Source organism: Muscardinus avellanarius (assembly GCF_963383645.1).
Source record: "Muscardinus avellanarius genome assembly, chromosome: 12".
NCBI lineage: Eukaryota > Metazoa > Chordata > Mammalia > Rodentia > Gliridae > Muscardinus > Muscardinus avellanarius.
In genome coordinates this window covers 92,315,385-92,342,680 of record NC_137798.1, presented here as the reverse complement: position 1 = coordinate 92,342,680, position 27,296 = coordinate 92,315,385, and the positions used below count along the sequence as shown (strand labels likewise).

The 27,296-nt window shown below is 44.2% G+C and overlaps 1 protein-coding gene across 1 annotated transcript in view; it reads right to left on the bottom strand.

Moving 5' to 3' along the window:
• ZC3H14 (zinc finger CCCH-type containing 14) overlaps positions 1 to 12,619 on the bottom strand; it is a gene marked incomplete at both ends in the record, with an annotated part of 55,218 nt that extends 42,599 nt beyond the window's left edge. The window contains 3 exons of the mRNA XM_080706890.1: positions 1,868 to 1,982; positions 12,237 to 12,279; positions 12,584 to 12,619. Of these exons, the coding sequence (XP_080563016.1) occupies positions 1,868 to 1,982; positions 12,237 to 12,279; positions 12,584 to 12,619 (194 nt within the window). The remainder of the gene's footprint in view (positions 1 to 1,867; positions 1,983 to 12,236; positions 12,280 to 12,583) is intronic.
• Positions 12,620 to 27,296: the final 14,677 nt, after the last annotated feature.

The following is a 27,296-nucleotide window of genomic DNA, read 5'->3' as shown; positions in this document are numbered from 1 at the left end:
GTAGCCACAGGCTTGTAATCCCAGTACTTGGGAGACTGAGACAGGAGGATTGCAGGTTCAGGGACAGAGTCAGCTACTTAGGCTCTCCAAAATTTTGTGAGACCCTCTTTCAAAATAAAGAATAAGCTGGGCATGGTGGCACACGCTTGTAATCCTAGCATTCGGGAGACTGAGACAGGATTGCAGTTTGCGGACAGCCTCAGCTACTGAGTGAGGCCCTCTGCAACTTAGTGAGACCCTGTTTCAAAATAAAGAATAAAAAATAGGGCAGGGAGTGTAATTTGGAGGTAGAATGATCCTGGATCCCATCCCCAGACACCCCCCCACCCCAAAAAAAAAGAATAGCAGGGCATGGTGGCTCATGCTTGTAATCCCAGCATTTGGGAGGCTGAGACAGTAGAATCACAGTTTGAGGACAGCCACAGCTACTACTTAGTGAAGCCCTTTGCAACTCATTGAGACCCTGTTTCAAATAAAGAATAAAAAAAAAAAAAATAGGGCTGGGGGTGTAGCTCAGAGATAGAATACCCCTGGCTTCCATCCCCAGTACCACAAATAAATAAATAAAATAAAATACAGGGCTGGGTATGTAGCTCGTGGTAGAATGCTCATGGATTCCATCCCTAGTACCTCAAAATAAATAAATAAATAAATAAATAAATAAATAAATGAAGCTGATGGTGGTAATAACTCAGAAGTAGACTGCCTCTGGGTTCAATCCTTAATACCCCTCTCCCAAAATTTGTTAAAGATGCTTATTTTTAAATTCCAAACTTTAAAGATGACTTGAAGTTTTTGTCAAACAATGGCATGTTTTAAAAATAATCAAAAGCTGGGCACAGTGCTAATCCCAGTACTTGGGAGGCTGTCGGGAGGATCGCAGGTTTGAGGAAAACCTCAGCACCTACAGAGACTCTCAGCGACCTAGTGAGAGTCTGTTTCAAAATAAGACAGTGCTCGGGTGTAGCTCAGGGGCAGAATGCCCCGGGTCCAACTCCTAATATATATATATACACTGAAAATAATAAAAACAGGACTCCAAGAGGCTAGAAGCAGGAGAATCACAAGGTTAAGGTTAACCTGGGCAATTTACTGAGACCCTGTTCCAAATTAAAAAATAAAGAGGGCTGGGAATGTAACCCAGTAGTAAAGCAGAGTCCCTGGGTTCAATCCCCAGTGTCTCAAAGAGAAAAAGAAATCTGCCTCATAAGAGGCAACTCCTTGGAAAAAGCAATACAGAAAGTCAACACAGGAGGGCTTGGTATTTTTAGCTAGTTTTGGTGAGGAGAAAGGAATGATAAGCTGTAGTTTACAAAAGAAACCTAAGAACTGCAGCTGACATACATTAAGAATGCCTCCTGGAAAGGTACACCTGCAAACACTTTACATTGAATTAGCTCATTTGAGCCCTCACAAAAATTCTACAAAGCAGGCAACTTACTACTCCCATCTTTTTTTGGTTTATTTGTTTGTTTTGCAGTACTGGGGACTGAACCCAGGGGCATTCCACCTACAAGCTACACCCCCAGCCCTATTTTTTCTTTATTTTGAAACATGATCTCGTTAAGCTGCAAAGAGCCTACTAAGTAGCTGAAGCTGGCCTAAAACCTGCGATCCTGTTTCAGCTTCCCAAGTACTGGGATTACAGGCATGGGTCACCCCACCGATTGCTACTCCCATTTCACAGAGGGCAAAACAAAGATGCAGTGCCGGGACCCAGCCCTGGAAGTTTGCTTAGCTCTCATCACTCACAAACTGCCTCTCCGCAATCCATCTGCCTTGACTGTCAAGAGTCTTTTTCCAGACAGAATACATACTCTGATCTCTGCCAAACTTTGGTCTGAGGCATAGATATTCAGAAACATACCATACGGTGAATCGAATTGTGTTGTTCCCTAGAAACAGGGACAGGTCCTCTGTCATTTGGTCCTGACTTTTCTTGTTGGCCACCATCACCATTATGTAATCGGGAAGTTCTTCATCTATTTAAAAGGAAAAGTATATCAAAACTTTTTTATGTTTTCCTCAATATTTGTTTGAAATATAGTTGATGTGCTTGAAAATACAGGTGTAGTTTTAAGAATGAGCGTCTCACACTACTGGTACTGTGGTGCTTCTGAGAAAGCTCAACAGTAGTTTATTCCTCTTCCTTCCACAAGTTTCAAGGACTAGGACAGAAACTAGGAAAAACGGATGGATCCCTAGTTGGAAAACTAGACATCTTAGATTACAGAATTTTAAGAGTACATTCATTTCCTTAAAAAATAATTTTCTGGGGAGTACTGGGGATTGAACCCAGGGGCATTCAACCTCCAAACTATATTCCTTGCCTTTTGATTTTTTATTTAAGAAGTAATCTCGCTACGATGCTAAAGGCCTTGATAAATTGCTGAGGCTGCCCTTAACTTTGTGATCCTCCTATCTCAACCTCCCAGGTACTCGGATTACAGACATTTTTAAAATAATGGTCATTAACTTCACAGAAGCTTCTAGGACATTCCCCAAGAATAACTGAGTTATGCATAGCTGTATGTGTGTGTGGTCCTGGTGTGAACCCAGGGGCATTCTACCTCCGAGCTACACTCCTAGCTAAAACAAGGTCTCGCTAAGTTGCTGAGGCTAAGCTTCAATTCTTCGATCTTCCTATCTCAGCCTCCCAAGTACTAGGATTACAGGAATGTGCCATCATGCCTGGCTTGCACTTGGTTTTCTGTTTGTTTCAAAATAATGCTTGCTTTTCAAGTATACATCTTTATCCTTGGTAAAAGTAAATTTCAGTTAGCATAATAATCTTGCAGTAATATAAATAAACCAAAAATACTCCAAACTACATGATTTAAAATTTTCAATTTCAACTGGGTATGGTGGTACACAATTGTAATCTCAGTACGTGGGAGACTGAGACAGGAGGATTGAAGGTTCGTGGTTGGCCTTAGCTACTTACTGAGACCCTCTGAAACTCAGAGACCCTATTTCAAAATAAAGAATAAAAACTATGGCTAGAAATGTAGCTTGGCGGTAGAACACCCGCCTCTGGGTTCAATCCCCACTAACACACACACACACACACACACACACACACACACACACACACACACACACACATATCCAATCTCAAAACTAGTCATGAAGCCGGGCGTGGTGGCACACGCTTGTAATCCCAGAATTTGGGAGGCTGAGAAATGGGAATTGTGGTTCACAGACAGCCTCACCTACTCAGTGAGGCCCTCTGTAACTTAGTGAGACCCTGTTTCAAAAACAGAGCCAGGTGTGGTGGCACACTCTTGTAATCCCAGTGCTTGGGATGCTGAGACAGGAGGATCGTGTAGGTTCGAAGCCAGCCTCAGCTATTTAGGCTCACAGCAACTTAGTGAGACCCTGTTTTCAAATAAAAGTAAAAAATAGGTCTGGGAGTATAGCCTGGAGGTAGAAAAGCCCCTGGATTCCACCCTCAGTAAAGAAAAAAAGAAAGAAAGACAATAAAAAATAGGGCTGGGGGTATAGCTCAGAGGGAGAATGCCCCTGAGTTCCATCCCTAGTGCCATAAAAAAAAATAAATAAGCCGGGCGTGGTGGCACACGCTTGTAATCCCCGCACTTGGGAGGCTGAGACAGGAGGATCTCACGAAGCCAGCCTCAGCTACTTAGTGAGGCTCTCAGCAACTTAGTGAGATCCTGTTTCCAAATAAAATGTATATATAAAAAAAATAGGTCTGGGAGTATAGCCCAGAGGTAGATAGCTTCTGGATTCCACCCCCAGTACCACCAACAAAAACAAAAACAAAACAAAACATAGTCATGAGCCGGGCATGGTGGCTCCCGCTTGTAATCTTAGCACTTGGGAAGCTGAGACCAGAGGATCGCAGTTCCTGGACAGCTTCAGCTACTTAGTGAGACCCTGTTTCAAAGTAAAGAATAAAAAAAAAAAAAAAAAAAAGGGCAGGGGATGTAGCTTGGAGGTCAAATGTCCCTGAGTTCCATCCCCAGACCCACACAAAAAAAGTCATGAGCTGTGCATGGTGGTGCACACTTGTAATACCAGTACTTAGGAAGCTGAGACAGGAGGATCGCAGGTTCAGAGCCAGCCTTAGCTACACAGTGAGGCCCTCTGCAACTCAGTGAGACCTTGTTTCAAAATAAAAAATAAAAATAGGCTGGGTGTGGTGCCACAGGCTTGTAATCCCAGCATTCGAGACTGAGACTGGAGGATCGTGGTTCTCGGACAGCCTTAGTGAGGTTCTCTGCAAATCAGTGAGACCCTGTTTCAAAATAAATAATAAAAAATAGGGCAGGGGGTGTAGCTCGGAGGTCAAATGCCTCTGGGTTCCATCCCCAGACCCGCAAAACAAACAAACAAACAAACAAATAAATAAAATAGGGCTAGGTGTGTAGCTCAGAGGTAGAATGTCCCTGGGTTCCATTCCTACTACTGCAAAAAACAAACTAGCTATGTAGGAACTAAGGAGTGTGGTAGTATTTGTCGAGCATGTGCAATGTCCTGGGTTCAATACCAGTGCCACTGTGTGTGTAGTTTTAAAAACTTATTAAGCTGGCGTGGTTTTAAAAACTTATTAAGCTGGCGTGGTGGCGCATGTCTGTATCCCAGTACTTGAGAGAATGATGAAACAGAAGGATCACAGGTTCAAGACAGCCTCAGCAACAGAGACTCTCAGAAACCAAGAGGCTGTCTCAAAAACAAAATGAAAGCTGGATGTGGTGGTACATGCATGTAAATCACAGTACTTGGTAGGCTGAGACAGGAGGATCACAGTTCAAGACCAACCTTAGCTACTTAGTGAAGGAAGCCCTTCCTTCGTAGCTTAGTGAGACTGTGTTTCAAAATAAAGAATAAAAAATAGGACTGGGCACATATCTCACAGCTTGAATGCTCCTGGATTCAATCACCAATATTGGAAGAAAAAAAAAAGTAAACAGGGCATGATGGCACATACTTATAATTCCAGTACTTGTGAAGCTGAGACAGGAGGATCACAGGATCAAAGCCAGCGCCAGCAATTTAGCAAGACCCTCCACAAGTTAGTAAGTATCGGTTTCCAAATAAAATAAGGCATAAGGCTGCGGGTGTAGCTCAAAAGTTGAACAAAAATAGGTTCAATTCCCAGTGTGTGTGTGTGTGTGTGTGTGTTTGTCTCTCTCACATACACAGCAACAACAGAAAAAGTAAAAAGGGCTAGGGGCATAACTTAGCAGTAGAAAGCCCCTGGGTTAAACCCCAAGACCACAAGAAAAAAAAAAACAAAACTATATAATGTCAAGTCAACTCATTGTTTTATCTTCACAGTGGTAACTCTAGACAGTGATTATGAGTGATGTATGGAACAAAGAAAAAATTAAAACAGCCAAAACACCTCAAGAAGAAAAGGAAGCAAAAGCCAATACTGGGAACTCTAATCCCTACCAAGCTAACAAAACCCCATTTCTTAACTAAATTTAATTTCTCTTATGCTTAACATACTCATATTTGCAGAAAGATACTTTTCAGACGTATTATCAGGCATTTGCTTCAAAGAAAAATAAAAAAAAAATGGTTCAAAGAAGCAAAATATACTGAGATAGCACAATCTACAAAAAAAAAAGAGAACTCGAGAGTATCTCATGGAAGCATAGAGACAAGAGTCAGATTGTGTGTTCTCTCACGGGGTATCAAAGGCCCACCCTTGGAGTGGGCAGCCTATTTTTGCACTATACCTACTATGGGCAACAGATACTTGAACTCTTTGGCAGTCTTGACAGTTTTCATATCAATGATACAGACTATGTCTGCAATATATATTAGCATACATTTTGTAAAAATTTATGAAATCAGTGCTAGGCTGGTCATGGTGGGGGCAGGTGTGAGAAGATACAAAACAGCCCCTGAAAATTTTGGGGGGGCGAAGGACACATTCATTATCTTTTGTGTGTGTGCTGAGGATCAAATCGCACTTATTAGTCAAATGCTTTACCAGTGAGTTACACACCCAGCCCACTATGTTCATTATCTTGATTCCGTGCTGGTTTGGGTGTACACATCTCAAGATGTCTTCAAGGACAAATTTTGAATGTGTGCAATTTAACATATGCCAAGTATTTCTAAACAAGGTTTTTGTAATTCCTAGGCTGTGCTGGGCACAGTGACACATGTCTAAAAGGTCAACTACTCAGGAGGCTGAGGTAGGAGGAATACAAGTTCCAGGGCAGCCTGAGAAACTTAGGAAGACTTTGTCTGAAAAAAAGGTGTAGAGGGGTCCTGAGATACAGCACTGGGATACAGTGCTTCCTGAACATGCAAGAAGCCATGTGTTCAATCCCTAGTACTGCCAAAAATAAATTCATAGGTTTTCTTATGAAAATTAAGAATCTAAAAATAATTTACAAGCCAGGCGTGATGGCGCACGCTTGTAATCCCCGCGCTTGGGAGGCTGAGACAGGAGGCTCGCACGGGTTCGAAGCCAGCCTCAACTACTTAGTGAGGCTTTTAGCAACTTAGCAAGACCCTGTTTCCAAATAAAATATTAAACAAAAAAAGGTCTGGGAGTATAGCCCGGAGGTAGAAAGCCTCTGGGTTCCACCCCTAGTACCACCCAAAAAAATTTAAAAATAAAAAAATAAAAGTAATTTACATGTGGTTATAATACATCCTTCCAGAATTCTGACAGGCTTCTTGAGTTCATCTGAAATCATCACACAAAAAAAGTAAGTTTTAAAGGTTTCTGAAAGCCCACACTTCTAAAATATGAATAAAAAGCTGTTTAAATTACAACTCCCATCTCAATAAAATGCTCTACTTTTGTGTGTGTGTGGGGAGGTACTGGAGATGGAACCCAGGGGCTTCTACCTCCAGGCTCTACTCCCAGACCTATTTATATTTTATTTGGAGATAAGGTCTCACTAAGTTTATTGAGAGCCTAAGTAGCTGAGGCTGGCTTCAAACCTGCACAATCCTCTCATTTCAGGCTCCCAAGTACTGGGATTACATGCGTGCACCACCACACCTGGCTTAAAATGCTCTACTTTAAACAGAAATGAAACTTAATTACCTCCTTTTAAAAAGTTAGTTCAAGCCAGGAGTGGTGGCACATGCTTGTAGTCCCAGCATTTAGGAGGCTAAGACAAGAAGATCTCAGCTCGTGGACAGCCTCAGCTACTCAGTGAGACTCTCCACAACTCAGTGAGACCCTGTTTCAAAAGAAAGAATAAAAAATAGAGTTGAGAAGCTGGGCATGGTGGCATACGCTTGTAATCCCAGCGCTTGGGAGGCTGAGACAGGAGGATCACACAGATTCGAAGCCAGCCTCAGCTACTTAGTGAGACCCTGTTTCTAAATAAAATAGAAAATAGGTCTGGGAGTATAGCCTGGAGGTAGAAAGCCTCTGGGTTCCATCCCCAGTACCACCAAAAAAAAAAAAAAAAGAGTTGAGGGTTTGGCTCAGAGGTAGAATACCCCTGGGTCCCATCCTCAGTTATTGCCAAAAATAAATAAATAAATAAATAAATAAATGTAATTCAACAAGTGTAGTGGTGCACACCTGTAATCCTACTATTATAAAAAGATGATAAATTTGAAGCCTGCCACAGCAACTTAGTGAGACCCTGTTCCAAAACAAAAATAAAATTGGAATGGAGATGTATCTTGGGGATAGAATGCCTCTGGGTTCAATTCACCAGTACTAAAATAAAGAAGTTGTTCGTTGTTCATCTTTGTGTTCCACCTATGCCTGGGAACGATATTCACATATTCAGTGAGAGCCTCTTTCATTTTTGGGTGGCCCACATCCTTCGTTAAATGTGCATTTCCTACTTTCTTTTTCTTTTATTTTTTAAACTGGAGATTAGGCAGGGCGTGATTGCACACGCTTAGAATCCCAGCATCCTTGTAATGCCAGCGTTTGGGAGGCAGAGACCAGAGGATTGTGGTTTGCAGACGGCCTCAGCTACTTACTGAGATCCCTTGCAACTCAGTAGGACCCTGTTTCAAAAATAAAGAATAAAAAAATTAGGGCTGGGGGTGTCACTTAAAGGTAGAATGGCCCTGGGTTCCATCCCCAGTACTGCAAAAAAAAAAAAAAAAAAAAAAAAAAATCTGGAGATGGAACCCAGGGGCACTCTACCTCTGAGCTACACCCCAACCCTATTTTTCACTCTCTATTTTGAAACAGGGTCTAAGTTGCAGAGGGTCTATGTAGCTGAAGCTTGCCTCGAACCTATAATCCTCCTGTCTCAGCCTCCCAGGACTGATATTACAAGCATGCAATGCCATGCTTGGTTAAAGAACTGTTTTTATAATCTCAAAGAGTTCCAGGACTCTAAGCATGAAGAGATTAGAAAGTCACTCTTTTCAGAAGAACTTTGGTGTATATACACAAATGATTAAAGAGCTAATTGTATATGTAAATACTGTTTTTGGGAGGCTGGGACAGGAGGATCACACAGGTTCGAAGCCAGCCTCAACTACTTAGTGAGGCTTTCAACAATTTAGTGACACCCTGTTTCCAAATAAATTATAAAATTAGTCTGGGGATGTCGCCTGGAGGTAGAAGGCCCCTGGGTTTCACCCCCAGTAACACACACACACACACACACACACACACACACACACACAAAAAAAAAAAAAAAACCCTGCATTCTATTTTATTTCAGATAGCACTTAAAGGTGATCTCTTTTTATCTGTTTATCTACATAGTAACATGTATGAAACACCAGGTTCTCTACTAGGCCACTGGAACACAGGGAAGATATAATCTTTGCCCTTAAGAAACTTCAAAACTGAGGGTGTGGCTTAGTTGTAGAGCACATCAAGGCCCTGAATTGAGTCCCCAGTACCAAATCAAAACAAACTTCTGTCAAGAAGCAGAAACAAGCCAGGCATGGTGGGCGCACGCTTGTGATCCCAGCATTCAGGAGGCTGAGACAGGAGGATTGCAGTTGTGGATAGCCTACTTAGTGAGGCCCTTTGCAACTCAGTGAGACCCTGTCTCAAAGTAAAGAATAAAAATAGGGCTGGGGTGTAGCTCTGAGGTAGAATACCCCTGGGTTCCATCCCCAGTAGAGAAAAAAAAAAAAAAAAAAAGCAACAGCAGCAGCACAAACAAAAGAAGGCAGGGAGATCACGGATCACGGTATAGAATGTCCCTGGGTTCCATCCCCACTACCTTAAAAAAAAAAAAAAAAAAAAAGAATAAAAATGGGTCTGAGTGTGTAGCTCAGAGGTAGAATGCTCCTAGTTATGCTAGCAGTACAAAATAAAAGTCAAAGCTGTGCATGGCAGCACCAGCTCGTAATCTCTGTATTTGGGAGTATAAGACAGGACATTTGAAGGTTCACAACCAGACTCAACTACTTAGTGAGACCCTGTTTCAAAATAAAGAATAAAAAACAGGGCTGCAAGTGAGGCTCAGAGGTATAATGTCCCTAGATTCAATTCCTAGTTACACACACACATACCAAAAAAAATTAAGTTGATATTCTTCTGTAATACTACACTAAAACTCAACAAGTAATAATTTCTTAATGTTAGCAGCAATGTGAAATCTAAAACTATACCAATTAAATTTATGCACTGTTACAAGAAAATCCACTGATCCATCCTATGGATTTAATGGCTTTTTCTTTACCCACACATACTTTTTTAACACTAGTTTTTTATGCACTAGTCACAAGGAAAATAATGGTTCTCTAAGCTAGTGAACAACTGATATGTTGAAAGATTTCATTATACAATATAAAAATTACATCTGCATATCATACAATGTAACTTGGGTGGAATGGTATACACCTGTAATCCAAACATGTGGGATGTTGATTCAGAAGAATAGGAGACTCAAGAGCAGCCTGGGCAACTTAGGAAGATACAGTCTCAAAAATTAAAATTAGAGTTAGCAGGGTGTGGTGACACACGTTTGTAAATTGGGAGGCTGAGATAGGATCATGGTTCACGGACTGCTTCAGATACTGAGTGAGGCCCTTTGCAACTCAGTGAGACCGTGTTTCAAAATTAAAAAATAGCCAGACATGATGGTGCACAATGTAATCCCAGCATTGAAAAGGCTAAGACCAGAGGATCTTGGTTTGCAGCCAGCTTCGGCTACTTAGTGGAGCCCTTCGCAACTCAGTGAGACCCTGTTTCAAATATGATAACACAGCAGAGCGTGATGGCGCTGGCTTGTAATCCCCGCGCTTGGGAGACGGAGACGGAGACAGGAGGATCGCACTTGTTCGAAGCTAGCTGGGCTGGCTTAAGAGACCCTATTTCCAAATAAAAATTATATATATATATATATATATATACACACACACACATATATATAATAGGTCTGGGAGTGTAGCCCCGAGGTAGAAAGGCTTCCAGGAACTTTCCCCAGTACTATATATACTAAAAAATAGGGCTGGGGGTGTGGCTCAGAGGTACAATGCCCCTGGGTTCCATTCCCAGTATCATGAATAAATAAATAAATAAATAAATGATATTAGAGGTGGGCGTGGTGATACATGCTTGTAATCCCAGTAATTGGGAAGCTGAGACAGGAGGATCACAGGTTTGAGGCCAGTTGTTTTGGGATTTTGAACTCAGGATCATTCTACCTCTGAGCTTACACTGCCAAATTACTTGAACCTGGAATCCTCATTTCAGCCTCCCAAGTACTGCGATTACAGGCATATGCCACCACGTTCAGCTTATATATAAGTAGTTTTGACTACAGAGATTTTTAAGGGTCTCACTTAGAGAACGCTGTTCTAAGTGGTAGTTACTCCTTTTACAGGAAGCAGTCACTAGCTTTAGAATCAAACAACCCTAACTAAAACCTTGCTCAAGGCAAGCCTCAGTTTCTCTGTACAACTCAGAATATTACCACTTACCTTTCAGAGTTGTCTTGGGGATTATCACAAATTAATATCTCTCTCTCTCTCTCTCTCTCTCTCTCTCTCACACACACACACACACACACACACACACACACACACACAGAGTTAGGCACAATGCCAGACAATTCCAGGCCCAGAATAGTAACCACTAATAGAATAGAGAAAGAGCAACTTACTGTTGCAAGGATGAAAGACTTGTAAGAAAATAAAGAGATCTAAAGATAAAACTCATGAGCAAATGCCAGAAAGTATTTTCCCCAAAGGTAAAGTTCAGAAAATAATAGAATTTGGACACATACTACAAAAAATATGACAAAGCCTTTGCAGAGAAATTATCTAAAAATACTATATTAGAAGGGGGGTTGGAGCAGGGAGTGGTGGCGCACACTTGTAATCCCAGCATTTGGGAAGCTGAGACAGGAGGATCTGGGTTCTCAACCAGCCTCAGCTGCTTAGTGAGGCCCTTTGCAATTCAGTGACTCTGTTTCAAAATAAAGAATAAAAAGTAGGGCTAGGGGTGTCGCTCAGAGGTAGAATGCCCCTGGGTTCAATCCCAGTACGGCCAAAAAGAAGTGGGTTTGGGAGCTGGGTGTGGTGGCACAAGCTTGTAATCCCAGCATTTGGGAGGCTGAAACAGGAGGATCGCAGTTCACAGATGGCCTCAACTACTTAGTGAGGCCCTTTGCAATTCAGTGAGACCCTGTTTCAAAAAATAAAGAATAAGCCGGGCATGGTGGTGTACGCTTTAATCCCAGCACTCGGGAGACTGAGACGGGAGGTTCCCAGACAACCTCAGCTACTTAGTGAGGCTCTCAGCAACTTAGTGAGACCCTGTTTCCAAATAAAATATAAAATAGGTCTGGGAGTATAGCCCAGAGATAAAAGGCCTTTGGGTCCACCCCGGAGTACCACCAAAATAAATAAATAAAAAGTAAAAACAGGGCTCGAAGTAGAATGCCCCTGGGTTCCAGCCCCAGTACTCTGGGAGTATAGCCCAGAGGTAGAAAAGCCCCTGGGCTCCACCCCCAGTACCACAAATAAAATAAAATAAAATAAAATAAAATAAAATAAAAATAGGGCTGGGGGTGCAACTCGGAAGTAGAATGCCCCCGGGTTCCAGCCCCAGTACTGCAAAATAATAATAATAGTAATAATAATAATAATAATAATAAACAATAAGGGTTTTTTGGGAGGGGGGGACTTGCATATATAACTTTGGCTCCATGAAATGACAGTAAAGTAATTACCTACTATCTGATTTTAAAAACGTATAGAAGCCAGAATGCCAAAAGTACAATGGGGGGAAAAATGCACTAAAATTCAAGAAGCTGCAAACTAAATACTATTAGGTTACCAGCGACAACAAAACTTACCAACGTAAGCTCCTAATTCTTGCAACTTCCCCTTAATGGCACTCTGAGGGGGAAAAAAAGCAGACGTACACGTGAGAACCGCGGCTCCAGGATCGCGCCCCGCGGAGGCGCAGCCCGCCCGCCCGCCCGCCAGTGGGGGCGGGGAGGCGCCGACCCAGGCCCGGGCGCCACCCCGGGCCCCGACCCGACCGGGCGAGGGCGGCTCCCGCCGGCGGCTCGAGGCCCGCCGGGGCGGCCTGACCCAGCGGCGCCCGGGCCGGGCCCGCCGCCCCGTTACTCCTGGCAACGCTCGGCCGCCGAGGCCCGGCTTCCCGCCCCCCGCCCGCGCACCCCGACGCGGGCCTTACCCGGATCTTGCGGCTGATCTCGGTGCCGATCTCCATGGCTCCGCGGCGGGCGGCGGGGTCCGCACTGCGCGGCGTTTCGCTTACCTGGAGCCCGCCGCGGGCTCCCACCGCGCAGCCGAGCCGCCGCCGCCTCCGCCGCCGCTCCGCCCCCGGCCGCGCGCGCTACGTGTCCCCGCCCCCGCCGGCTCGGCGCGCCCCTTAGGCGCAGAGGTGCGCACGCGCGCGCATGCGCACACCTCGGCCCGCGGAGCCCGTGCTCCAGCGACCTCTGCTGGCTCCTCGGAGAACAACGCGCAAAAAGGTCTGGCTTCTCTCGTAGGGTAATGCCGGAGGGAAACTTCACTCATCTTCTAGACTCCACAGTGGCCCATTCTATTCTCCTTTGAATAATGATGAACAAAGTGTTCATCAAAATGATCCCGCAGCCGGGTGTGGTGGCGCACTCTTGTAATCCCAGTACTTGGGAGGCTGAGACGGGAGGATTCCGGTTCGTGACCAGCCTCAGCTACTTAGTGAGGCCCTGTTTCAAAATAAAGAATAAAAAAAAAAAAAAAAAATAGGGCTGGCGGTGTAGCTCTAAGGTAGAATGCCCCTGGGTTCCATCCCCAGCACTGCAATCTATCAATCAATCAGGTGGGTGTGGTGGTACATGCTTAGAATCCCAGTACTTGGGAGGCTGGGACAGGAGGATCACGCAGGTTAGAAACCGGCCTCAGCTACTTAGTGAGCCTCTTAGCAACTTAGTGAAAATAGGTCTGGGAGTGTAGCTCAGAAGGCCCCTGGATTCCATCCCTGGCACCACAAAGACAGAGAGAGAAAGAGAGAGAGAGAGAGAGAGAGAGAGAGAAAGAAAAAAGAAAAGATAATAAATAAATAAATAAATAAATAAATAAATAAATAGAGCTGGGGTGTAACTTGGAGGTAGAATGCCCCTGGGTTCTATCCCCAGTACTGCAAATAAAGTAAAATAAATTTTAAAATTACGGGCAGCCAGGCACGGTGGCACACTTGTAATCCCAGTACTTGAGGCCTGTCTGCAATTTACTTAGGCCCTGCTTCTAAATAAATAAATAAGTATGTGAGAGAGACAGACACTGGGGTAGGGTATAGTTCAAAGGTAGAATGCCTCTGGGTTCAATCTTCAGTACCAAAAAAAAAAGTCTCAGCCTATTTTTTTCTATGTTGCAGAGGGCCTCACTAAGTAGCTGAGGCTGGCTGTGAACCTGTGATCCTCCTTGTCTCAGCCTCCCAAGTACTGGAATTACAAGTGTGCACCACTACACCCTGCTAGATCCCGGGCTTTGATGTAAACCTGATTTTAAATCCAGCCTCACTCACAATTAGTATGGAATTAATCTACATATTTGAAATTTGTAGCTTCAGGGCCAGGTGGTGGCGCACACTTGTAATCCCCACTTGGGAGGCGGAGACAGGAGGATCGAGCAGGTTCGGAGCCAGCCGCGCTGGCTTAAGAGACCCTGTTTCTAAATAAAAAAAAGTATAAAATAGGTCTGGGAGTGTAGCCCAGAGGTAGAAGGACTTCCAGGAACCCCAGTACCACAAAAAAAAAAAAAAGAAAGAAATTTGCAGCTTCAGTTTTCTTATGAAATAGTTGCCTCCCAGAGGTTGTGCTATAATTAGGCTTGCAGGCGGAATGGAATCCCCTGACCACTCATCCCCACCTGGCACAGTGCTTGCTTTGACTCTGCAATCACCCTGGCTCTAAAGAGTTTGGTGCTGCCTTCCTACCCATGCAGGATACTGTGGACTTCCTCCGAGATTAATCCCATCCTCCTGCCCTTTTTTGAACTCCTTCTCTGGGTGATTCTTAAAATTTCAGTTCTTAGTTGTCACCTCAGTGCCCATAATAACCAAATTTCTTTTCTGCTTTGGGTTCGAACTTGTAATCCACCTCCAATTTTTTTTTTTTTAATTTGAAATAGTTTCAGGAAGTTGCTGAGGGTATCACTAAATTGCTGAGGCTGGCCTCAAACCTGTGATCCTCCTGTCTCTGGCTCTCAAGTACTGGGATTACAGATGTGTGCCATCGTGTTGGGCTTTCTTTAACCATGAAGGGAGAGGAGAGAGGCTCAGAAAATATAGATCAAGTTAACCCTGTATTACAGTTCCGGACATAATAAATCTCTATGTCTCTAACTGGCACATGCTATCATTTTTTTCTTCACATTAGCCAAGGACTCCCCCACCTCCTCCTGAGCTCCCGAGTTGAAGACTCACCCCAACAAAGTGATCAACATGTCCATATGCAGAACTGAGTAGAATCTGACCCAGTGGCTAACACAGTGAAGGAGGCAGGCTCAGTATGAAGACAGAGACGCCAGGTCCTATTCCAGTCACCTAGGGGACATCTGTGGGCCTAGCAAAGTGTCAGTGTTTTCAGCAAAAGTGGCCTTCAGGTCCTGAAAAGTGCCCTAGACATCTGTTATGGCGTAACACACACATCAGCAGCGTTATCTACGGCAAAGCTAGTGGGAGACTAGTATTGTTTTGCCCTGCTGCATGACCTCCCAAATTAGTGATTCTTTTGGGGGGTACTAGGGCTTGAACTCAAGAGCATTCTGCCTTTGAGCTGTACCCCGAGACCTAATATATATATGTATATATATATATATATATTATAGGTATATATACATATATACCTATAATATATATACCTATAATATATAAACATATACATATTATATATAATATATATATATAGGCAGTACTGGGGATAGAACCCAGGGACATTCTACCTCTGAGGTGCACCCCCAGCCCTATTTTTTTTTCTTTATTTTGAAACGGGGTTTCACTGATTTGCAAATGGCCTCACTAAGTAGCTGAGGCTATCCATGAACCGCAATCCTCCTGTCTCAGCCTCCCAAATGCTGGGATTACAAGCCATGTGCCACCACACCTGGCATAGATATATATGTGTGTGTGTGTGTGTGTGTGTGTGTGTGTGTGTGTGTATATATAAATATATATATTTGAAACATTCTCACTAGGTGGTAGAGGACTGAATTGCAAAGGTCCTCACTGAGTAGCTGAAGCTACCTCAAACTTGCAATCCTCCTGTCTCAGCCTACCAAGTACTGGGATTACAAGGCTGTGCCACCACGCCCAGCTTATTTTTTTATTTTGCCATAGGGTCTCAGCCAGGCATTGAGGCCCATGCCTATAATCCCAGTACTTGGGAGGCTGAGACAGGATGATCACAGGTTGGGTTCAAAGACAGGCTCAGCAATATTAAAACTCTAATCAATATAGTAAGACCCTGATTCAAAATAATAATAAAAAAATTAGGAATGGGGAGGTGACTTGGAAGTAGACTGACCCTGAGTTCAATCTTTAATACCACACACAAGCCAGGCGTGGTGGCGAACGCTTGTAATCCCCGCGCTTGGGAGGCTGAGACAGGAGGATCGCACGGGTTCGAAGCCAGCCTAAGCTGCTTAGTGAGGCTCTCAGCAACTTAGTGAGACCTTGTTTCCAAATAAAATATAAAAAAAAGGTCTGGGAGTATAGCCCGGAGGTAGAAAGCCTCTGGGTTCCACCCCCAGTACCACCAAAAAAAAAAAAAAAAAAAAAACCACACACAAAAAAAGGGGTGTCTCACTACACTGCCAAGGCTGGTCTTGAACTGTGATACTGTGATCTTCCTGTTTCAGCCTCCCGAGTACTGGGATTATAGATGTGCACCCCCACACCTGGTTTCCACTCTCCCTCTTAAGGACTCTCATATAATTAAATTAGGCTCAGCCAAGACCTGACCCTAAAATCAGTTAGGAACTAAATTACATCCTTAAAACCCCTCATCTTCACCTTATTCATTAGTTAGAAGCAATCCATGCTGGAGGGGAGGAGGTTAAACAGGTTCTAAACAGCAGGAGCCAGGATTGTGGGGCCATTTGTGATCTGTCTACCACTGGCCTTTTCATAATCTCATATAATCCTTTCTCCTCAATTCCTATGGTCGCTGTATGAGAACTGCTAGTGTGATAACATACTCTACCCTGTTAACTTCAAGTGTGTGTGCAAGTATGTGTGTGTGTGTGTGTGTGTGTGTGTGCGCGCGCGCGCTCGCGCACGTGTCTTCCCTAACAAAATTGTGAATTTTCTGTCTTTATATTTCTCTAACATGTCTTTCAGGATGTTAGACACATGGTAAGAACTTATTAAATATTTGCAGGGTGAGAGAAATTAAAGACCCAATTTATAAAACCATGCCTCATGAATAAGTCCGGCTCGATTCTACACTCATGCAACATTGACGAGAGGCAGAGGCGCAGAGAGCCCGAGATCAGGGCGCAGAGAGCCCGAGATCAGGGCCCCTGCAGCCAGCCTGTCTGGGTTTGCATTGTGCCGGTGCTGCTCCCTCAGAGACCCGAGGCTGGTGGTGTAGCTTGCCCTGCCTCGGTTTCGTCATCTGGGGCACAGATACGATCCCAGCTTCTCCTGCCTTCTCCTGCCATACTTAACGTTCTCCTGCCAGTTAATATTTGTGAAGCATTTTGAACTGTGACTGGCTCATAGTAGCATTATGCTTGCTGATTAAAAATTAAACACCTACACTGAACCAGGGACGGTGCCAGGAACCAGAGCACACCAATGAGGAAGACCACGTCTCTGCTTTCATGGCACTCAAAATCCAGAGGTCGAGTAAATTACTTCCATTTCTCTACCTAGCATATCAAAACTAAGAACAAAAACATGTTTTTTCTTTTCTTTCTTTCGTTCTTCTTTTTTTTAGGTACTGGGGATGGAACCCAGAGGCATTCTACCTCTGAGCTACACCCTCAGCTCAATTTTTTATTCTTTATTTTGTTTTTGTTGTTGTTATTGTTGTTGTTTTTGCGGTACTGGGGATGGAACCCAGTGACATTCTACCTCCAAGTGTCACCCCCAGCCCTATTTTTATTCTTTATTTTAAAACAGGGTCTCACTGAGTTGCAAAGGGCCTCACCTAAGTAGCTGTGGCTGGTGGTGAACCTGGATCCTCCTGTTTCAGCCTCCCAAATGTTGGGATTACAAGCATGTGCCACCATGCCCAGCTTTTATTCTTTATTTTGAAACAGGGTCTGAGTAAGTTGTGGAGGGCCTCACTAAGTAGCTGAGGCTGGCCATGAATCTGTGATCCTTCTGTTTATCTCAACTTCTCCTGTACTAAGGGTACTAAGATTACAAGAGTGTACCACCACGCCCAGCCTCAAAAACATGTTTTAACATTATTGTATCATCACCAAACTGGTACTCATAATTTTGTGTGTATACGTGTGTGTGGTGCTAAGGATTGAACCCAGGGGCATTCTATCTCCAACCTACACCCTCAGCTCAATTTTTTATTCTTTATTTTGAAACAGGGTCTCACTAAGTCCCAGAGAGCCTCACTAAGTAGTTGAGGCTTGCTGCAAACCACAATCCTCCTGTCTCGACCTCCCAAATGCTGGGATTACAAGCGTGTGCCACCACACCTGGCTGGCACTCAATATTTAAATAATAGTAGAAAAACTTCTTGTAAAAAATAGAAAATATTTTCTCTAAAATATATGCAGAAGCCAGGTATGCCAAGTACTTGAAAGACTGCAGCAGGATTGCAGGTTTGGGGATAGCCTCAGGAATGTAACAAGACTCTCAGCAACCTAGCAAGACCTTTGCAAATAAAAAATATAAAGGGTTGGGGGGATGTGGCTCATAGAAGAATATTCCTGGGTTTAATCCCTAGAACCACAAAAAGGGAGGAAGGATGGATGGAAAAAAGGAAGGAAGCTAGGGGTTTGAGGTCAATCCCTAGGGCCAAAGCAAAAAAAAAAATTAGATAGATAGATAGATAGTATTTAAGACAGGGTTTTAACTTTTAAGACAAAAGAAATCCCAGAATGTGGGACAATTAGGCGGGAGGATTGCATGTTTATACCCAGCCTCAGCTACTTACTGAGGCCCTTTGCAACTTAATGAGACCCTGTTTCAAAATTAATAAAAAAAGAAATAGAACTAGGAGTGTAGCTCGGAGGCAGTATGCCTCTGGGTTCAGTCCCCAGTACAGCAAAAAAAAAAAAAAAGACATTTTTATTTTTCTCTCAGGGACAGTATGAGGACTGAATTTTAATGAATTACAGTGCCAGCTAAGAGGACTCCGCACTATCTTCCAGAAAAGGAAGGTAACTGAAAAGAGCACTGGCTATGAAGCCAGCCAGCGGGGCCTGAATAGCATCTCTAACAGTGTCTCCCCAGCGTGTGTGTGTGTGTGTGTGTGTGTGTGTGTGTGTGTGTGTGTGTTCAAGGCCAGGGCCAGCATAGGTGGGGATGGGTTTCCTCCATCTCCGAATCCTTTTCTTGAGTGCTTAGTGAAGTTTTGTTAGTTCAGACCCCAGGGGAAGCTGATTGCAGTGGTTTACCAGGCATCACCAACTCAGACCAATGAGAGTCCACATTCACCCCTTGTTGCCATGGTGAGCCTCAAGGGCAGGGGTGTCCATCCTGTTCACCTTTCTCCTTGTAGCAGTTGGCTCCCAATACCCTGTGGGATGAATAGGCTTTTTTGGTTGTTTTTATATTGAGAATTGAAGCCAGAGGCATTGTATCTCTGGGATGAGGGTTTACCTCATCCCCTTTTTTTTTTTTTTTTTTTGCTGTACTGAGGATGGAACCCAGGAGCATTATACCTCTGAGCTACAATCCCCTGCCCCCAAGGCCTATTTTTTAGTCTTTTAAAAAAATTTTTTGAAACAGGGTCTCACAGAGTTTCGAAGGACCTTGCTAAGTAGCTGAGGCTGTCTGCAAACTGTAATACTCCAGGCTTCACCTCCGGAATGCTGGGATTACAAGTGTGCACTACCCGGCCCAGCTTCCCAGCCCTAATTTTTTTATTCCTTACTTTGAAATAAGGTCTGAGTTGCAGAAGGCCTTGCTAAGTAGTTGAGGCTGGCTGTGAACCAGTGATCCTCCCGAGTACTGAAATTACAAATAAGTACCACCATACCAGCCTTAGGCAATTTTTAAAATTTCATTTTATTTTATTTTATTTTTTTGGTCCTGGGGATGGAAAGCAGGGGCTTCTACCTCCGGGCTACACCCCCGACCTATTTTATATTTTATTTTGAAAGAGGGTCTCACTAAGTTGCTGAGAGCCTCACTAAGTTGCTGAGGCTGGCCACAAACCTGTGCAATTCTCCTGTCTCAGCCTCCCAAATACTGGGATTACAAGCATGCGCTATCATACCAGGCTGCTGGCATTTTTATTTTTTAAATAGTGATTATCAGCCAGGTGTACATGCCTGTAATCCTAGTACTTGGTAGGCTGACACAGGGGGATCACAGGTACAGGACAGCCTCAGCAAGTAGTGAGATCCATCAATGTAGTGAAACTCTATCAAAACAAAAATTTAAAAACAGAGCTGGGAGCTAGGTTTGGTGGCACACGCTTGTAATCCCAGCATTTGGGAGGCTGAGACAGGAGGATCTTGGTTGGCCGACAGCCTCAGTTACTACTTAGTAAGGCCCTTTCCAACTCAGTAAGACCCGGTTTCAAAAATAAAGAATAAAGGGTATATTCATTTCGAGTCACCCCCTCATGCCATTTTGGCATGGGGCTGTATTTCTATTTTCTGTATTTCTATCTTTTAATAAATTTCTTTAAATCTTCAAAAAAAAAAAAAAGAAAGAAAGAATAAAAAATAGGGCTGGATGTATCTCAGAGGTAGAATGCCCCTGGGCTCCAACTCCAGTACTACCAAAAAAAAAAAAACAACAACAACAAAAAAAACCCCAAAAAACAAAACAGGTCTTGGGGTGTAGCTTGGTGGTAGAATGCCCCTGGGTTCAATCCCTAGTAAAACATGCGAGCAGGTACACACGAACACACACACGAACACACACACAAAATATCACATAGCATTTCTCCCCTTGGTCAAAATCTCCAAGTGTAGGGAATTGCAGTCACATGAATCACTTTTGCTACTGAGGTTGACATGCTTCTCTATTTTCTTGTCGATTTAAGCAATGATTTTGCCAGCCTGACCATTTCCTGGAGTCCAGGGGAACCTAACACATTTGAAGAGATGATACACTTACTGCAGTGTTGAGCCTGGAAGGCAGATTCAAAGGTGAGAGTTCCTGGGTCAAAGCAGATTTCATTTTCAGAATTCCAACCTCTTCCACTTCCTCCCCTAGGGCATCCTTGTCTCTGTGAGATAGCACATTTGTTCAAATGGGGTTCCTGCAGAGGGTGGCATTTTACATAGGGAGATTAAGTATTCACCAAGCTGCCAGGGCATATTATTATCATTCTCGTGGACTGGGGATTGAACCCAGGAGCATTCTGAGCTATACCCCCAGCCTTTTTTCTTTCTTTCTTTCTTTCTTTCTCTCCCTCCCTCCCTTCCTCCCTCTCTTTTTCTTCTTGAAACAGGGTCTCACTAAACTGCTGAGTGAGAGCCTTGATAAATTGTGGAGGCTGGCCCTGAACCTGTGATCCTGTCAGAGCCTCTGAACTACACCCCCAGCCCTATTTTTTATTCTTTATTTTGAAACAGGGTCTCACTGAGTTTTGCAAAGGGCCTAAGTAGCTGAGGCTGTTCTCCGGGAATGGCAATCCTCCTGTCTCAGCCTCCCAAATGCTGGGATTACGAGCATGCACCACCATGCCCGGCTAGTAAGAATTATTTTCCAGTGTAAATGTATAATATGCCATTTTCTGGGTAACAAGAGGAGGTAAAGATATACATATGTAGTTTCCTAGATCTCTAGGAGGATACACAGAAATAAGGTAACAGTACTTACCTCCCCCAATAGCTGGGTGCTTAGCAGTCGGGGGGAAAGGAACTTTTCTTTTTTAAAATTAATTAATTATTTATTTTTTAAATTAATTAATTAATTAATTAATTTTTTGGTTGTACTGGAGTTCCTGGAAGCCCTTCGATCTCCGGCTACACTCCCACAGGCTACACTCCCAGACCTATTTTTATACTTTTTAAAATGTGGAAACAGGGTCTCTTAAACCAGTGCGGCTGGCTTCGAACCTGTGCGATCCTCCTGTCTCTGCCTCCGGAGTGTGGGGATTACAAGAGTGCACCACCACGCCCGGCTTGAAAGGGAACTTTTCACTCACACCCTTTTCTACATTTTGAGGTCAAATCATATAAATCACCTATTCCTTCTTCTGGGGAACAGAAGCCAGTAATTCTTTGGAGGGATTGTTCCTGTCCCTTGTCATGGAGATGTTACTGCCAAATTAACATGACTGAGGGAAAATGGAGCTTAAGCCCTTGGTCAGTAAATAACTTCTGTGGGCTGTGAGGGAGGAAGTTCAACTAGGTTGTCTAACATCACTTGGGTTTGGTGATCATTTTCTATTTTTAAAATTCTTTCATTTTCTTCCCGATTCAATTAACAAGTTTTTATTTAGTGCCTACTCTCTTGCCCAGTACTGTCCTAGGAATTCTGGGAGATATAAAAGAAGCCTCTGGGAGACCGGTTTTCAAGTTGCTGCCAAGTATGGAGATGGCTGTGGAACGGGGTGGCATGGAAGTGGTCTCAGAAGCAGAATCTTGAACCTGAGAGAAGCTGAAGGTGCAGGCCGCCAGGGGGAAGTGGCTTGATCCAAGGAAGAGGGCACATTGGAGAGAAGAGGGAAATATGGCGGCCAGAGGCCAGCTTAGAAAGCCCCTGGAGGTGAAACCCCAGAGCCTAGCCTTGGGAGGCCACTTTGAGGCGTGACAAGCCCGAAAGAGGGAAGCCTGGTAGCTGGGAAAGAAGGCTGAGGAACCGGATAAAAGGCAACCAAGCTTTTTGCCATTAATAAGGATGTGAAACCATGAGGGTCAGACAGGGGGAGCTGAGCAAAAGGAGGAGACTTTTCAAGGGTGGAAATAACAGGTCTTGACAGTGGAGAAGAGAAAGAGATGCATAATCCTAATACTTCTAACATGGGAGGCTGCGAAAAGTAGTGTATTTTCAGGTCTGTCTTTTTTCCTCACGCACAAATGGAGCTCCTCACGGAGCCCAGTGGAAGTGTCACTAACAAAAAGAACTGATTTAGCCGGGCGTGGTGGTGCATGTTTGTAATCCCAGCATTTGGGAGGCTGAGACCAGAGGATTGCGGGGTTCGCAGACAGCCTCAGCTTCTTAGTGAGGCCCTTTGCAACTCAGTGAGACCTAGTTTCAGAATAAAGAATAAAAAACAGGGCGGGGGTGTAGCTTGGAGGTCGAATGCCCCTGGGTTCCATCCCCAAACCTGCAAAGAAAGAAAGAAAGAAAGAAAGAAAGAAAGAAAGAAAGAAAGGAAGAAAGGAAGGAAGGAAGAAAGAAAGAAAGAAAGAAAGAAAGAAAGAAAGAAAGAAAGAAAGATAGGGCTGGGGGTGTAGCTCAGAGGTAGAATGTCCCTAGGTTTCATCATCAGTCACACACACACACACACACACACACACACACACACACACACAGAGTCGGGCATGGTGGTGCACCCTTGTAATCCCATCATTCAGGAGGCTGAGACTAGAGGATCATGGTTCGCGGACAGCCTCAGCTGCTAAGTGAGGCCCTCTGCAACTCAGTGAGACCCTGTTTCATAATAAAGAATAAAAAATTGGGCAGGGGGTGTAGCTCGGAGGTCGAATGCCTCTGGGTTCCATCCCCAGACCCACAAAAAAACAAAAACAAAACCAAAAAAAACCTGATTTGAAGCCAGCATGGTGGCACAAGCTTGTAATCCCAGCCTTTGGAAAGCTGAGACAGGAGGATCAATGTTCGCTGACAGTCTCAGTTACTTAGTGAGGACCTTTGCGTCTCCGTAAGACCCTGTTTCAAAATAAAGAGTAAAAAATAGGGCTGGAGGTGGGGTGTAGCTCTGAGGTAGAATGCCCCTGGGTTCCATTCCTAGTACCAAAAAAAAAAAAAAAAAGAAAAAAAAACTGATTTGTTTTACCATGGGAAACACAGGTAATCTGGCTTGCCTTTGGTCACAGGACCCCAGCCAATCCTGCTGGGCTTTGTTCTCCAAGATTCCTACCTCCTTGGGGTTCTCCCCCACCCAGTGGGCCTTGCAAAGCTGTGTGAAGAATTCACCCACTGGGCCAGAAGTCCTTTGTGTGCTGGAGTCTTGTCTCATGCATAATAATTACTCAAGCTGTTGAAGAAAGTGAGGTAGAAATGAAGTGTAACATTAAAAAGCCTTCCAGAAACAACAGTATTAAGACAAAATCATTGAAATTAAAATCTACATAAATTAGCCGGGAGTGGTGGCGCACGCTTGTAATCCCAGCATTCTGGAGGGTGAGACTGTAGGATTGCGGTTCCCGGACAGCCTCAGCTACTTAGTGAGGCCCTCTGCAATTTAGTAAGACCCTGTTTCAAAATAAAGAATAAAAAATAGGGCAGGGGGTGTAGCTCGGAGGTCAAATGCCCCCGGGTTCCATCCCCCCAAAAAAAAACCCCGCAAAAAAAAAAAAAAAATCTACATAAATTAAAAGCTTCTCTGCTTCACTTACTCAAGCCACATGGCCAGTAAAGAACAAGCCCTATTACTGTAATGGCGTTAGGGCCACACGATTTTATCTCCCTGCTTAAGTGTTGCAATACTTAGGTACTAGCAATAATGCGGTGTATTAATACACCATCATGATAAGCGTGAAGAGTCGGGCATAGTTGCGCACGCTTGTAGTCCCAGTACTTCGGAGGCTGAGACAGGAGGATCCAGGTTTGTGGCCAGCCTCAACTGCTTAGTGAGGCCCTCTACAATTTAGTGAGAACTTGTTTCAAAATAAAGAATAAAAAAGAGGGCTGGGGGTGTAGCTTGTAGGTAGAATGCCCCTGCGTTCTATCCCCAGTACCGAAAAACAAAACAAAACAAAAAACCAGAGTAGGACCTTGGAATTAAATAAAACCTTCACATATATTTACCTAGGTTTTGTTGGATAGTGGCTTATTATGATTTCTGCTTAATGGGATAGGTACAGAGAGGCCAAGAAATTTCAACTGGTCAACCAGCTAGTAGGTGTTGGAGGAATTTGAGTCACCGATCGCCTTATTTTGTGCTGCATATGCTTACAACCCTCTCCTTTTTGGGAGAGGGGCTCTTTCCCACCCAGTACTGACCTGCCCTGTTTGAAGGAGTACGCCGTCAGCAGCAAGCACTAACGCATCTGACATCAGACCCGTCCTCAGAAACATAAAGCCCAAGAGCTCCAGCAACACTAGGGCCTTTGATGGATCACACCACCTACCCGCATAGGAATAAAACCCTTTACCTGGAAAACCGAAATCAAATCCCCCCCCTCCGTTTTATTAAAAGCCTTGCTTTATTTGGAGACTCTTAAAATAAGTGGTCACACGATTAAAAACAAGCCGCGCCGCCCCCTCCCCGGCGCGCAGCTGTCCCGCCTCCCCCGCCCGCATTCCAACTCCCTGAGGTCACGGGCCTGGCGCTGCCGCCGCCGGGGGAGGGCCGCGGGCCGATCGCGCCGTCCGTGCGTCCGTCGGTCCGTCCGTCCGCCGTCCCCTCGCCAGGCGGCGCCGACCCTGCCCAAGGGGATGGTGTGCGCGCCGCCCTCCCGGAGCCGGGCAGCGCGGGGCGGCGGCGGGGGCCCCGGGGCTGCGGGCGCGGGTGCAGGTGAGGCTGGGGGCCGGGGAGGCCGGGCCGGGCGGGGCGGGGGCGCGGGACAAAGACGGGAGCCTCCCGCGCAGCTCGGCCGGGATCCGCTCGAGCCATGCGTGGAGGGATCTCGAACTCGCACTCCGGCGCCTCGGCGGGTGGCTGCGGCTCGACTCTGGAGCGGGGTGTTAAAAGGTCTTGGGCAGCCTCGTGCCTCTCGGAAGCTGTAAGTGCCAAGTGTGCAGCTAGAAGTTTGGGCGAGGAGGGGCGTGGGGAGGACGGTGTCTTCAACGCCTTGTTTTTGGAGTAAAGTGTGTTTTTACTCTGGGAGGGGGGGGGAGAAGAAGGATTCTAGGATCTGCAAATTCCGATTTGTGATTTTTGCAATTCCTGATTAGACTGGCAGCTCCTGGCATGCCCGTCCTATTTTATGTTTTGCTGAGTTGGGAAAGCTTTACGATAGTAGCATATGCTGGCTGGAAAACGCAGGATACTCGTCTGATTCAAGTGACACTCGCTATATGCCTAATAATTGCTGACAGATTTTGTTGTTGTTGTTAAAGTTTGGGTTATGAAGCCGAGTGTTGTGGCGCACACCTGTAATCCCAGTACGTGGGAGGCTAGACAGGAGCATCGCAGGTTCGCCCTAGCTTCAGCTACTTCAGTGAGACCCTCTGCAACTTATTGAGACCCCGTTTCAAAATAAAGAATAAAAAAAAATAAGTCTGGGGTTGTGGTTCGGAGGTAGAATGCCTTTGAGTTCAATCCTCAGTACCACACACCCCCAAAAAGTTCAGGATATGACAGTCATTTTGCTCTGACATAGTTGTCTGTTTTGTTGCTAGGGCATTTTATGACAGAGATCTACCAACATGCTTGTCCGTGGGAAGCACACACTGAATGCAATAGGTGTCCTTGTTCTGCTAACAGTATTATGTACTCCTTTTTAGTGATTATATTAAAGCAAGATTGGCAAAATTACATTAGTGAGGACTTTAGCAGCATGGGTTGGAGCGCTACCAGATTCAGAATTAAAAGCATATCTGGGAAACTTTTGGAAGGGGATGTGGAGAGGAAAAATTAAAGTGAATTCACATATAGTGCAAACTGCCTTTTCTAAACATACTAAAGCAGTATTTAATAGTGTGTGTGTGTGTGTGTGTGTGTGTGTGTGTGTGTGTGTGTTACAAGGGATTGAACCCAGGGACAGTCTATCTCTGAGTTACACACCCAGCCTATTTTATTTTTTATTTTGATACAGAATCTTGTTAGGTTGATAAGAATCTTACTACTTGCTGAAGCTGTCCTGAAACCTGTGATCCTCTTTGGTGGGGAAATACACCTAATACACACACACACACACACACACACACACACACACCCCTTTCAATTACATTGTAACTTCTACCAAAATAAAGACAAAGCGACAAAGCTTTGTCTTTTCTTTATCCCTGATGCTGTAAAACATTCAGATCTCAGGGACAATTGAAAGTTTTACTTTGTGTTTGCTTATTCAGAGCTTAAGTTAATAATTAAGTTATATAGTGTAGTATCTATTGCCTTCAAGGCATAGTTCTGTCTTTGTAGTGAAGAAACTACCATATTTGAACAGCCCCTAAATTAAATATTTATCTTTCCTTTCCCTACATGCAGTATTTTGTCTCTTCATCCACACTACTAAATCTGTTCTGTTTCCAGTTACCATAATTTGTGTATAAAGCTGAAACCCCCACCTTATCTCATGAAAGTACTCTTAATGTAGATGACACATATATAACCTTTTAAAATTTACACAAACACATTTGGTTTATCAGGAGATCTTCGAGTTAAAAGCTTACTTAAATTCTTTAAGGTATTCATTTATTGATTTTTTTTTCCAATTTGCTTTATCTAATTTATATTCCTGAAACAGCAACTAGCATTGAAAACTACTGCGGGTAGAGACCATTGCATAGTGCTTAAAACTACAGAGGGCACTCAGCAGATGCTCTTAATTAACAGTGCTTTAGGTAGTTCCTGGTTCGTTTTTTTCTCACTGGCCCTCTTCTATCCCTTTTTAACTTTATTCTTATTTTTCTGAGTATCACCAGAGCACAAAACCCCAAAGCAAACCAAAATACAAAC